The following is a 14,444-nucleotide window of genomic DNA, read 5'->3' on the forward strand; positions in this document are numbered from 1 at the left end:
TTATCTGTTTGCATTGGTCATAGAAATGCCAACCTTTAATAAGAGCAGCAACAAAAAATGGAAAAGAAATAGGGTATGCATCGTACTTAGTATTAATAGTATTAATTTAACTGATTATTATTTTCCTCTTGGCATTGCAATGCAATCTTTGCTGTAAATCCTGGTTTATTTTAGCACTGATCAGCCACGTACCTTGCAATCGTGACTGATCGACATTTAACAGGATTGACGGATGTCGGTGCCCTTCTGGCAGCGTGCCCTGTCACTGCTGTTTCTGTCATTCTCTCAGTGATCGCCACTGGCTGGATACTGGAAAGACACTGGATGGTAAACACTTTGAAACCAATTAATTTGAGGAAGCAGAATACTTAATTTGTATTGATCGTGCAAATGCCATTATTTTGCTCTTCAACAGCCCTTTCGAGAATGTTATATGAAGCCCTATTCATCACTGGAGAAATACATGGAAGTTAGAATAAACAGCAGAGAACTGCAGAGATTATTTAGGTTTTCATCTCTTAGTTCTGATGTAACTCAATCCTAACTAAATTAGTAGTGAATGAGAATCATCAACACACGAATGACATTTTTCTCCTTAATCTACGTTCTCAACTTGATTCCTGATGAGGATAAACATGATTTCACATGATTTGAAATACACTGCTCAGAATATGCTTAGGCCTAATTTTTTGGGTAGTAGACCCTGGAAATCTGGTCATCTCCTGCAAAAGTCAAAAATGAGACAATACGACAGATACTGGATTAAAACCCAGGAGAAATGTCCTAATCTTAGAGAAGACAACAGGGATTTAGCTTTGAGTTTGATTTTAAATTGCAAGTTCACCAGTGTCACCTTTAACATTGTTCCACACTCTAAGGAGTCACAGGAAGAAAATAAAAAAAATGTCCTTGCACAGCTACACCTGGTCCTTTTAAGTTACACTGTGGAGACACGAGCAGTGAAGATTGTGATGTAATTTACTCTTGGCCGTAATAAACCTTAGACTCCAATGTTATGAGCTGGCATTGTTCATGAATATTAGAAAGAAAAGAAAACATCTATACATCTATAGATGCGAATATTTAGAACTCCGCATTAGCAAAATCATATCAGGCTCGTTTTAAACCAAGTAGCTGTGTGCCTAACTGATTTTATTTCCTTTTATATCAGTTTTACATTTGTGTAACATTGACTTCAGCAGACGCTTGTCTTTACGCCACAGCCACAAAGGGCAGAATCATACCTATGCGAGTTCAAACCAAGAAAGATGAAAAAATTACAGAGGTTTTTGACAGCTATAAGAAAAATGATCAGATACAGATGACAGCAAAGCATTTCTAGCCAAGAGTTCTAAGACAAGTTAAGCAATCAATCATCTGCATCACTCACTATTCAGCGAGTCGACATTCAACATCTGAATCAGTCATTACAATGTAAAGAGAATTAGTAAAGTCTCTAACAAAATGCAAATAAGTGAACTGGAGGACAATACAGTCAAATTCTAGAACTTGGCAGGAAGCCAGAAGAATTATTTTGACAAGACTGCTTGGGGTGATTTGATTTCTTCTTGTTACTTTTTTTTAAATTAAAAAAAAAAAATTGAGAATTTAAGTCTTGAGCAGTAAAAAATTTTAAAAAGTATTCTGTAGCAGAAATGTATAGTTATATTTAGCCAGAAAAAAACATAGAATAAGGAACAAAATATAGTGTATGCTCTGATACTTTGCTGCACTGCTACGCAAATTAACTCTTTTTGGTGCTAGTAAGAATTTTTCCAAATAAGTGCAAAGAATACCGGTGCAAAGGTAGCCTGAATGGTATACAACTCTGTGTTATCTTTATCTTCCTTGAATATGTTGCCTACTAATTCTTGCCATTATAGAGTATCAGCCTGCTTCAAAATCCACCTGGTATAAGTGAAAAATAGGTTTAACATATGTGGGACTCCTAAGCTGCGGGTGCTGAAACTCTGTAAAATCGTAAGTACCACTATTATGCAGGTCCAAAAAAGCACCACCTGATGTCTTCTTTGTTCTGGTTAAAATAAAAGAAGGGGGGAAAAGGAGGAAAATCCATTTAAAAAGAAAATTAAGCAGAAGCTTCTGCTTTAACAGCAGCTTCACCTTGATTTTTAGCAGCATAGGGGATGCTATCTTATGCCCACTCATCAGCTGGAGTAATGGTGAAAAATGGGAGCCATCTTATTGAAAACCAAAAAGTCATAGCAGGTAGCTGCGCTGTTAGGCACATCCTAGGCATCTAGGCATTTGGCAATTGTTTTGAGGAGGGACACGTGTCCTTGGCTTGCACATATGGCAGAGCAAACACAGACATTAGATGCCTGAAGATCTGGCTGTGCCCTCCAGCCATCAGCCCTTGGATCCTGCTGGATCTGCTCCCTTTCTCATGTGTCCTCATGGGTGCTGTGTGAAGAGCTGCACTGGCATCGATGGATCTGCTCCTGCTCCTAAAACTGCGTGTTTGCCCCTGTACATCACAAGGTCGGGGCTTGAACTGCGTAGCATTTGTCATCACGGGGAAAGTTTCTTATCGATGACTTACTAGAGCAGGCATGCCTTGAAATGATAGAGTTGATTTGGCTTTGGTCCCAATATGAATGTAGGTAGACAGGAATAAAGAAAGAGTGTTTTCACAAAAGTTTAGACTAATATGGTCTGTATTATCTTACGGAAAAAAAATATTTTTAAGCAGTTTCAGGAAAATGCGTATGTCCTTGTTAATGTTTGTGAATAGCTAAGAGGATTCTGTGGATACTTGTACATAAAAAAATTTCTATCCTTGGCAAGTGCAATGGCTCTGTAAGGAGTATGAGAACTAGAAAATTTTTCCTGAGTTTAAACAGAAGCAAAATTATCTCCTCTAGTTTTATTCTTGCGATTGATAAATACACAATTCCAAGCAAGGGAAAAACACGCTGCCTGAGTCAGTACGCTGGGAAGATAATAATACATGTAATAATAGATTGTACATGCTATTTTATCTTGGCAACTCGTCATTCTTAGCACCTTTCTCATAACATACAGATCCGTATGAAACAGTTTTGTATGCTGGAAGTAGGAGGTTTTGTGTTTAGATGTGTTTTTTATCAGCTGGTCATCCTCAGGTCTATCCTTGTAAGTCTCACTGATTGAACAAAATTGAACTTTGTCCAACAGTTGATGAGTTACATGGATAGAATTTTAACCCCTAAAACCTCATACAGGCTTTTAATTGGTTTCACTGATGTTTTGACCTTTGTTTGTGTAGAGCTGAATCTCACAAGCAGTTTGGGTTTGAGTACTTGAAATAAAAACATTCATGGGCCCAGGTATAGAATGCTTTCCTTGGTTTCTACTTCATAAGTAGAAATTCCTAAAATGAAATCCGTACAAGTCCAAATATGTGTCTGTGTTTTATTTGACCATATTAACAATGAAAGCATTACCTTTCTCTTGCAGAAATGTTGGAATCCAACAATATAATAAATTTCAATGGACTAGCTAATAGCTCCAGTTACCATACTTTCCTCTTGGATGAAGAACGCAGCCGGCTGTACGTTGGAGCAAAGGATCACATATTTTCTTTCAACCTGGTTAACATCAAGGAGTATCAAAAGGTACTTTCATTCGTGTTTTGTATAATGTAAATATATACTTTTAATGTTGCAGAATTGTTTTTACTCAGATTATGTTGGGCACTGTATGAATTATGTATTAAGCGTTTGGATGCCAGGAACGCTATAACAACAAAAAACATTCGCTGACTCTATGATGAGAAATGTATAATGAGCTTATAACCTATGACTGTATACTCGACAATAATTTTTTCAGACTATGAAAAAGTAAATAAGCTATTTCCCAAACAAGACATACATTCATGTTTACAGCTAAAAACCCCAAACAACTATTATGACAGTTTACACAAAAAGGCCTTATTACTCTGCAGTTGTTTGCAGATAAAAAGAAGCTGTTTTGGAGTCCCAGTATTGATTTCTTTCCTTTAACCCAGCACTTGTAGGCACTCTGCTTCTGCTGTTTCAAACCAAAATAGATCCAGTATTAATAAAGAGGAATAGGTCCATAAAATCTGGTCATTCTTTATGTAGAATATAATTTTCCAGTAAAAGTTAGGGGCAAATTAAAAGCTGACAAACAGTTCAGTGGTGTTCTTTTGTTGGAGTCTAAATAAATAATTGCATTTTTCATTTATTTTAATAAGACAAAATGCTAAGAAAGTAAACAATGGGATGGAGGTTTGATTTGTTATATTAAGTATTTCGATGGCACATTTTAAAATCCAGAGAGTACCCTTTTATGAGAGACATATTGCTTCAATACCCAGGGATTATTTTTTTTTTTTCTTGGTGTTCCTGACCTTTTGCCCGTTTGACTATTAGCTTCCTAAGATGATAGCAATAAATACCTTGTGTTTTCTGTTCAGAGGGAAGACAGGCTATTCATTTGTATTCTCCAAGGAAAAAGGATAAAAGGAAAACTGGGTATTTTCTTTTCTATTCTCTTTAGAGCAGCTATAAAGGAAACTAGCTATTTATTTGAATTCTCTGAGGGATTGATAGCTTAATGTGCAAAACATCTGGAATAATTAAAGGAAAGAAGGTGTTTGCATTGCAGAAAACAGCTCTGTAGAATGGGAAGAATTGTGTCGTACATGCTTACATATTCAGATACCTTTAGAACACTATTAGAAATTATATACAAATATTACTATATTAAATAAAGAATTGCTTTTGGTAACATGGAACTGAACGTTGGCAACAGATTTAAAGATCAGACTTATAATTTAGACTTCAGATTTAAGGCTAGACAAAAGGCTTATAGAATTTGAGGATCTGCTTATGAAAGAGAGGAGGGTCACAGAATAAACGTCAAACAAAATTACAATGCAGCCAGGGCTGCACTTGAGCTCAAACTTCATGAGTTGTTGCTTCCACCATGTGAAAAAGAACTAGGGTTTCTGGCTAAGTGCTGATAGCAACATATGACTCCAAAGGAACACAACTCAAAAAGCCAAACTTTCCAGTCTATTAAAACCAATTCAATTTAAATGGCTTTTAAACCAAATTAGAGGAAAATAATGTGCTTCAGGAATAAGGAATATGAACGTCTAGCCATTCGTTTTATGGATTAGAATACTGGTTTGAATAATACAGAAATATTTGCCCAAATCTTGAACTGAACTTGAACTGGTCCTTTTGGGAGATCTCAGAAGTTTGGTTAGTGTTTTTCAACCTAGTAAATTTAAATTTTCACATGTCTCTGCACATTTTAATCTGAGAATAGAAACAGGAAGTAGCAGGAATCCTTTGAGAGACAATGTGCTCATAAAATTTTCAGCCTTATTTTATAGACTTAAGATATTCGATTGCTGTTTGGATTCCATTAAGTTTTAAGAAAATTTTGAATTTAAAATCGCGGTTGCAAACTATATTTTCAAATGTAATATATAACATCTCTTTCAACCTTTTCTCTCATCCGTATTAATTCTTTTTTTCTTTTGGTTTTGAATACTTTGCCTTTGACTTTCTTTTAACAAACTATATTGAACACCGAGGCTGTAATCCAGACTTATGGCCATTCATATTGCATTATCTGAGGCTCCCAAATGAATAACCTGGCATTTTATGGGAAGACCATGTTTTATTCTATATGTAATTCCTAAAAGCTTTTAAAAAACCCCATGAATAATTGACTGTGAGGGTCTCTGGATTTTCTCTGTATGAGGTGAGATCCATTTTCTGCTAAGCGAACACTACAGTAAGCCTAGGTTTAGGTTTACTTGTGCTAGGGAAGCTCTGTAGGAACAGCATAAACATTTCTATTTTGATGGTGTGATGCTTTTCAAACACCATAGCTTCTTTTTTATTATTTAATTAACTAATCCTAATAAAAGAGTGAACTGGTAGACACACTGAAGAGGCAAACACCTCATTTCTGATGCTGTAACTCTAACGTGAGATCACATTTCACATAGATCCGATTTATCATTAATAAATATCTGCAATTTTTTTCTCTCAGTCTCCTTTCCATTACATCAGATTTAAAAAAGTGGATTAATGGAGAGTCAACCCTCTTATTGTTCATATTCGAGATTCACTGCTGAGATTCACAATACAGACTATATTTCAAGATTGTTTTTACTTTGATTCTTCCTATCTCTTTTTTGTTCCTATCATTTCAAGTCTTTGCTGACAAATTTTATGGAAGAAAAGGAAATAAGGAAAAGAGGGGGAAAGAGAAACTGGGTAAAGACACTCTGTAGCATTTGGTCTGCAATTTGTGATCATTGAAGCATCAAATAACACAACGTGATTTTTGTTCTGTGTCTTTAGATTGTTTGGCCTGTATCTCATTCCCGAAGGGATGAGTGCAAGTGGGCTGGAAAAGATATTCTGGTAAGTACAAATCTTTTTAGCAATTTTTTTGCTTTTATAAAACATTTTAAATATTTTATTATGACTTATTGTGTTAATTCTTAAAGTATTTTTCCTCCTCTATAAGGTCACACATCTGATGGTTGTAACTTCAGTCTTGAGTTATCTCAGCCTTCTTATTCAAAATAATGAAATTTTGTCTTCATGACCAAGGGTTTAAGTTTATAAATGGAAATCATGCAAATGAAATGGAATTTATCTACCAAAAAAAAAAAAAATCAACAAGACAGAGAAGGGAGGAGAAACATCAGAATGAGAAATATTAACCCTTGTATACTTGTCTCCTGATCTCCGGGTACATAATATTTTGACCTACTTTTGCCCTGCTCCCGGTCCCAGTCCTACAGTGAGTTCCAAGAAGTGCTTTCTCTTTGTGTCATCTCCCTGGAATCAGTGGGTTTCCCTGAGCTCTTTCCTGCATGGAGTTCATAGCAAGATTGAGGTCAAAGTGGTTTAAACATTCTGCAGCAGGTTTGGTGCCTCAGGAAAGACACTGTTAGGCTAGGCATAATTTTCTGTACATTTTCCTTCATCCCTGTGTACGTCTTGTTGCCTGTATTTATGAGGTAGGAGAGACATAGCCAGTAGCCCCTATATAATAGTCATTCCACACTGATAATAACTGTCGTCTTTATAAGAACAATATGGGAAATGGGAAGACAGGGCTGAAGAAGGGAAAAAAAAAAGATAAAAAAATACATGCTTACAATAAGCCAAACAAATACTTGCGTAGCATAGCCAAATGGGAAATCATTGTGGTTGCCGAGGTATAGCTGAGAGTGGAATTTGGCCCTGTGTGTATATGCTATTGGCCTGATTTTCAGAGATGATTCTGTAAAATATTCATAATGCCAACCATATGCCTCTAGAGAGCTCCATTTGAATAATTTCTTAGGTCATAATAAAAATAGTTTCATCAGTCTTTACCTAGGCCATAGAGGACAGTTGTCTTCATAAAAAGCCATTTGGGAACAGTAGAGGTGGATTAGGTAAAAGCTAAGAAATATGGGCTAAGCTGTATATGTGAAGGGATAGCTAAAGTGCCAGGTACTTGGACTGTCTCGTTACATAGAAATAATACATGGAAATTAATCCACCTTCATGATCACAAATAATTTTCAGGGGTGCATTGCAAGGTGAGGACTAGAATATCTAATATTCAAGGTTAAAAAAATAAGGCTAATGTTAAACATCTGAGCAAATTAACTAACCTCATAGCTTGATCTTATACTGAGTATTATGTTATTACACTAAGCAGATTTTTTAATAGCTGGGGTTGAAACCTAGAAAATTAATAGAAGATTCAGCACCTAGAATGAAAGTATACTTTTTTTATTTTTTAATAATTATTTTTAGAAATTCACAATAGCAAGAAAGAGTATGTTTTATATGTTGCACTAGACTGATTCCAATCCATTCATTATAAATAGAGATACTATTATTCTGGAGTGGGCTGGGAAGTTCAGGTCCCCATCCTCTGACTGTGGTAAGCTTGAGAGGACTATTTATAACATAACTATTTTATTCACCTCGATGATTTTTTTGCTCCCTATGATATTGGGGCAGCTACACCTGCTGATCACGAGTAAAAGGTGAAGCCCATACCCCACTCCAGTGCAGCGTGTCACCCTGGCGCTTCGGGTCCCTGCTGTGATCCTGTGCATCAGGAGCAGCGCTCCCGTGAGCTGCTGGAAAAGGACAAGGCAGAGCAGGAGCCCAGAGCTCAGGACACAGTGCAGCCCAGCCTGAGGGCCACAGTAGTACAGCACAATGTTGCTAGAATCAGATAGTTTGTTTTCATAAATATTTTTCACATATATATGGGTTGTTGGGGGTGGTTTTGCTTTCTTCTTTTTTTTTTTTTTTAATTTTTTTAGAGTTCTCTACAAGCGTATATGAAAAATAAAAAAAAAATAAATAAATGCATAGGTCATATGGAATGTGGGTTCAGTTTTAGTAGGCAACTAGAAAGATGGAATATGTATCTTGGTGTGTTCAGATCACCATCTTTAAATATTTACAGCTACCTATTCTTGCCATAAAGCAGTGCATTACAAAGTATTTAATGTAACTGCTTTATCTGTAATTACAGATAAAGATTACAGATCATTTAAGAAACTTATTATTCCTCCCTCATTTATTCCTTAAAGCCATTGTCACTACCTTGGGAGTGTGAAATATAAAGGCCATAAAAATAACTCAACAGACTCTCATTAGATGGAACAAGAGAAATAGAGGACAAATAAAGTGGCATATAACCGTGCTCGATTTAATACTGCTTTCAGCACGTACCGCTGCTAAGATATTACATACTCTTCACTCGTGATGGTTCAAAACTTTCTACATGACAGTCTCTACTTCTACATCGAGGTCTTTTTTTTTTTAAAAAAAAAAAACCTTTTTTAAATTATTGATCTCCAGGGGAAGTCAGTGCTGAAAACGCAAGTCCCCACTAATAGGCCAGGTGCGCTGCAGCAGCTGCAGCGCAAGTATAACCCCGGCTCTGTCCCACCGCTAACCTCAGCTATGACCTCCCAGATTTCCTCTCATAATTGTAAGAGGTAATTTACTGTCGTTTTCACTCCTTCAGAGGGATTCCTTACGCTGACGCTGTCAGTCATGCCAGCCCAGGCGCAGCAGGTTTGTAGCTCAGGACGGTCCATCCGGGCCTGGAGGAGAGCGGCCGACTTGGGCTGTTCCCGCTCTCCTGACATCCCGTTCTTCCTGAAGCAGTCATTTTAATTTCTGTTTCTTTAAGGGCTTAGTAGATGTTAATTAGTTAAGCTTTGCTCACTGTATAGACAGATAAACCTTTTAAAGTATGCTTCGGATCTTTTTTTTTTCATATGGGTAACTGAGAAGAGAGGCTGAAAGACTGCCCCCATCTACGCAATACTTACTTACAGCAGGACTTCTCGGATAGAAGTTAACTGCTACACTTTCCCACAAAATATAGATTTTTTCCAATAAAATCGCAATCACTGTCCCACGTAAGTACTTAGTATTACAATATATTTCCATTTCCTCAGTATAAAGCATCACAAGCACCAAAGTAACATTGTTCATGAAAAATTAAAGGCTATAAATAACAAATAAGATATTTGCTTACGTAATTCAACTAAATGAGCAATTCTGTGAGGATTTCTTGCTATTCTGGACTTCAGTCTCTCATTTGATCTATTCTGGTTGCTGTAAGTCCTGTGAATATTTCTCACGATTCCTGACCAGACCTTGGTAATGATCAAAGAAGACAAAGTCTCTACGGAATAGTTCTCAGCTTTTATACCGAACTTAAAGTACAGACATGCTGTTAGTCATATCCCTCACTAGTGAGCCTCAATATTTTGATTTTAAGATCTCACAGGCACCTGGGACCCAGCAGAAACACATGGCAACTTCTGCATTACATATGGGTTAAATAATAGGTAACTGCAAAAAAAAAAAAAAAAAAAAAACTCAAAACCTGTGGCTACAATTCCACTCTGACATTCCTGAGATGTCATAAACCAGCAAAGCAAAGCTTGGGTGATTTACAAAAGTTACCAGAAACACTAGCTAGTTTTGCAGGTAGGGATAGGGTAGGGATAGCTTCTTGACTGGAAAGCTCATCTAGCCCTTAAACTATCAATTTACTATGGTTTTAACAGTTTTGGCTGCTGTCTAGTCGATACATCTCTGCACTAGATTTGGCTGAGGTGCCACAGCAGTAGTTCACGTGGTACACAATCAGAGAAATCCCTATCAAAGCTTATGATAGATTTCTATGACTTGAAAGCTTTAAAGATGTGTTTCTGAAGGGCACCTTAGGATGTTGTTTTCAAGTGTGATTTGACTATCTAATTTATTTAGCCACTTTTAAAGATCCCAGCTCAAATTAAATTGTTGAAATGGTCCCTTCTGGCCTTGACATGTATAAATCTTTAAAATTTCAATGGGTACTTCAACAAAGTCACATAGGACAAGCTACATGATGACAGACGCTTATACACACTTTGCAGGCTGCATGAAATCAGCTTCTCCCTGGATGTTTCTGGTGAGAAATGAATGTTGATGCGAAGAGCACCAAGTACTTTTACTTGGTACCAGCAAGCTTTGACAAATGCTCTGTCACAGGAGCAAACAGGCCATGCAGGGACTTACACTGTCATTCCCCTTAACAGCTCAAGTGCATCAGCACAAGTGTGTGTGCATCAGCAGGGACTGTATTATAATGTATAGGAGACAGGCATTTACTTAGGCTATTTAATTGCCATTAAATTTGACCTAGTTCTTAACTCTTACCTGAATTCCACCGTGACTGACTTTTCTGTACTTGATAGTTCTCTTGGTGGTAATTTGGAATCTTTTTAGATCAGAAACCTATTCCCAGTTAAGAGGCAGCAAGATTCTTTACACTACACATGGTATAGCTAAGTTCTGTGCATGCTTTTTTGCCTTTAAGTGTGGCTGGCACTTAATTATTGAGTTTATGGTTCATGCAGGTAGAATCACATGGCTGTAATTTAATTCACCATCTCATTTGTTATGATAATACTTAATTTAAGCCAAATTTCATATGCCATTTCAGATTATGCTTCCTTTTAAGTTTTCCAGCCCCTCCCTAAATCATAGGAAGATTAGCAATTCCATAGGCTTATAGATCCATCAGTGTGCAATGATTTAATTTGGAAAGAAAGAAGAAAAAGAAAAAAAAGAGAAAAAGTGGTGTATAACTTAACAAGTGTCCCTCAGCCATATCTGGTGATACTTTGGAAAAACAAAGTTGGCAATAAATGAGCACTATTCCCTTTAACTCACTTTATTACTGTTGCCTTAGGGAAAAGAGAAGAACATGGAGGCAGAAAGTAAAAGTAATTCTTTTCATCTGTTATTGTAAACAAAGATCTGAAGACGGAATCTGAAAATTAAATATACAATACTGGCTGGATCTAGAAAGCCCGCTTCTAAATTCATCTGACAGGCACAGTTTTTCCGGTCAAATTACTTCTGGCCATTTGGGTGTGCCAAAGAGAAGTTCATCCCTTTCTGTCAGGGTTCTTCCACTGGAGGAAGTCTACAGCCAGATTTCCAGCTTTTCTATCGCCAGCCCTCACCGCCAACCCCATTTCCCTTCTGGCTGCCTGTCTCCAGCGTAGCACTGAAATCCTTTCACAGAGCCTAACGCCCCAGGACCCCCATCCAGCCTGGGGAGAAGGGAAAGGTGAAGGTCCCCTGGGGTAGGAAGGGGTGAAGTGAACAAAAATCCAAAGCAATGGCTCTCCAGTGAGCTTAGGGACAGAATTTACTCTCAGTATTCCCTACTACAAAGAGAAACGTGAGTTATGAGCCATTTGTAGACAAATAGTGCCACTGCATATCCCTTTCAAGTCTGCCGACTGTTAGTACGCTAGGATTATTAGCTTGAGGACTGCTCACTCCTTAATCTTATCCATGACCTTTTAACGTGGGCGTGATTTCCTACCAAGGCATTTCTTACCATTTGTGAGACATTTTGTAAGTAGTGTTCTGCTTTAATATTGCTGCTGCATAAAACTGTTTTGCATAGGCTACAAACAAAACAGAAAGATGGGGCTGGGGGGGGAACAAACCTACAACCCCTTCACTCAGAGGTGAACTGAGCTTGGGAAAAAAAGAAGTATATTACACTGGAGTCTTTTAAAGTCCTGTGGAGCTCTCTAACAGAATTTTGTCCCCCAGGAAATTCTGGCTACATCAGCTCCAGTTCTTGGATGGACCCCCACAACACACCCACCAGCATAAAGCCTCGTTTATGGCTCTTAGTTCAGACGTTGAGCCTACAGCTTGTATTCATTAAGGCATTTGCATATATTTCTTTATATGAACTGACCAAAGCAAATCAGTTACTGTAAGGTAGTAACTTGTGTACTTAAAGAGAGGAAGAATTAAGTTGGCAGTTGTTCAGATTTTCATATTTTACCCACTTATGTATCATGGGAAGTCATTTAAGTCTTTGAGTATGGGGAACAAATTGATATAGATCAAGGAGAAAGCTAATTTTCCAATTTGGGGCTTATTTTTCTGTTTATAGGTGTGACTATAGAAATTTGCCTCTGAAGGAAACTTAATATTCAACAGATTCAATGCAGTCTTGCAGAACTGTTTTCTTCATTGTTTTTGAAATACAAAGTCACAGAGTTAGCAAAGGGGAAGTAAAGGAGAAATGAAGGAAAAAATGTTCCCAAAATTATGGGGTTTAATTGTTTATCAATAAGTATTCTGCATGACCCCTACTTTGGCCTTGGAAAAGTCTGAGAGTTACTTTTATTTATGGCTGAGTTACCAGCTATTGCTATTTCAAAATTATGTTGGGTAATTCCTTGTTATGATTTACTGCATCACAAGATAGATAGAGTACATTTATTCTTTGTACATTTCTTTGCAGAGAAACACATTAACTGGACAACTAGTAAAAATGATCGATATGTTTAGTCCCTGTTTTCTTTCAGGGCTTCAGTCTGAAGCTCATGAAGTCAGAGAAAAGCCTTTCTCTTGGTCACTTTTTTTTTTTTTAATGTCCTTCATATTTTTTCTATTTTAGCAAACAGACAGGGGGAACAGGGAGGCGGCTAGTTTAGTTTTTGGGGGTTTTTTCTGTTGCTTTAGTAAAAGGAAGGCTAGTTCAAAAATCAAGGATAGGTCCACTCTGAAAGATCACACATCACAGTTCCTCTATACTCAAGATGTGGTCACTATGTCACTATTAAATTAGTCCACAACTAATTTTCTTTATGTAGTCCTGTGACTTACATACACCAAAAATAGGTCTGCTAAATTCCTCCTTGCTGCACACAAGTCAAAAATACTGTCTTTTTTTTTCTTTTGTAATAAGTAAAAGGACTAAATGCTAGTTAAAGGAAAAGTTCTTTAAATAACCTAGGAAATAATATGCAATTATTTCCTGTGTCAGAGCTAATGCTTTGTTCAGTTTCTACATCTTGATGTCAATAGAAGATCTTCAAAAAAAGCTTTTCAGTGTAGAGAATGTTTTATATTCTGAAGAAGAATAAAAAAAGTAAGAATTAAAGGGAGAATCTATATCTTTCCCTCTGTTTATCAGGGAGTGTAATGACAGGACAAGGGGTAATGGGTTTAAGCTAAAAGAGGGTAGATTTAGATTAGATGTTAGAAAGAAATTCTTCCCTGTGAGGCTGGTGAGGCACTGGCACAGGTTGCCCAGAGAAGCTGTGGATGCCCCATCCCTGGAAGTGTTCAAGGCCAGGTTGGATGGGGCTTTGGGCAACCTGGTCTAGTGGAGGGTGTCCCTGCCCATGGCAGGGGGTTGGAACTAGATGGTCTTTAAGGTCCCTTCCAACCCAAACCATTCTGTGATTCTATGATTTCTCTTGCTTTTGTTTTTTTTTTTTGTTTTTTTTTTTTCCCCTGACAGAGTGATATGGTCTGTGTTGTATCAAATAATCTATTGATCTCTTTTTCCCTTGGGTAATTCCTTCCTGATTAGCATCTTCCAAAACTTTAGGTTACTATACATGTTCCATGAATTTCAAAAAAAACAAAACAAAACATGCAAAAAACCCACAACAAAAGCAAAAAAATCCCAAATACTCAGCAAACTCTCATTTCAACAATTTCATTTTGGTGCCAAAGTTTTACTGAGTGGGAATTTTAGCCTTCTGTCACTTAAGATTTCTCTGTTCAGCATCTCTCTATGGTCTTAAAATAGTTTAATATCCACACATAATTTCTGGATTCCCACAGTAAGGCGCATGCAACTTCACAGTCTAGTTTACAGAGTATGTTTATTTACAGGCACACATATTGCTAAGCAAGCATCCCTAATAGATGCAATAGTCTTTTGCTTCCTTTCAACACTTCATGGGTTTTTGTTCACTTTCAACACAGAAGTTGTGAGTATATTTATCTTAGGCGGCTGTGAGTGGAAGTCATTGCAGGGTATGCCTGTACTATGCTGAATAAAGGCAAGCTGACTGATATGGAGTCTAAGTGCTTTAT

The 14,444-nt window shown here is 37.2% G+C and overlaps 1 protein-coding gene across 1 annotated transcript in view; it reads left to right on the forward strand.

The window, feature by feature from the left end:
* SEMA3A (semaphorin 3A) overlaps positions 1–14,444 on the forward strand; it is a 172,646-nt gene that overhangs the window by 45,879 nt on the left and 112,323 nt on the right. Inside the window, exons 2-3 of the mRNA XM_054804985.1 lie at positions 3,460–3,617; positions 6,351–6,413. Of these exons, the coding sequence (XP_054660960.1) occupies positions 3,460–3,617; positions 6,351–6,413 (221 nt within the window). The remainder of the gene's footprint in view (positions 1–3,459; positions 3,618–6,350; positions 6,414–14,444) is intronic.

Source organism: Grus americana, chromosome 1, assembly GCF_028858705.1.
Source record: "Grus americana isolate bGruAme1 chromosome 1, bGruAme1.mat, whole genome shotgun sequence".
In the NCBI taxonomy this organism is placed as follows: domain Eukaryota; kingdom Metazoa; phylum Chordata; class Aves; order Gruiformes; family Gruidae; genus Grus; species Grus americana.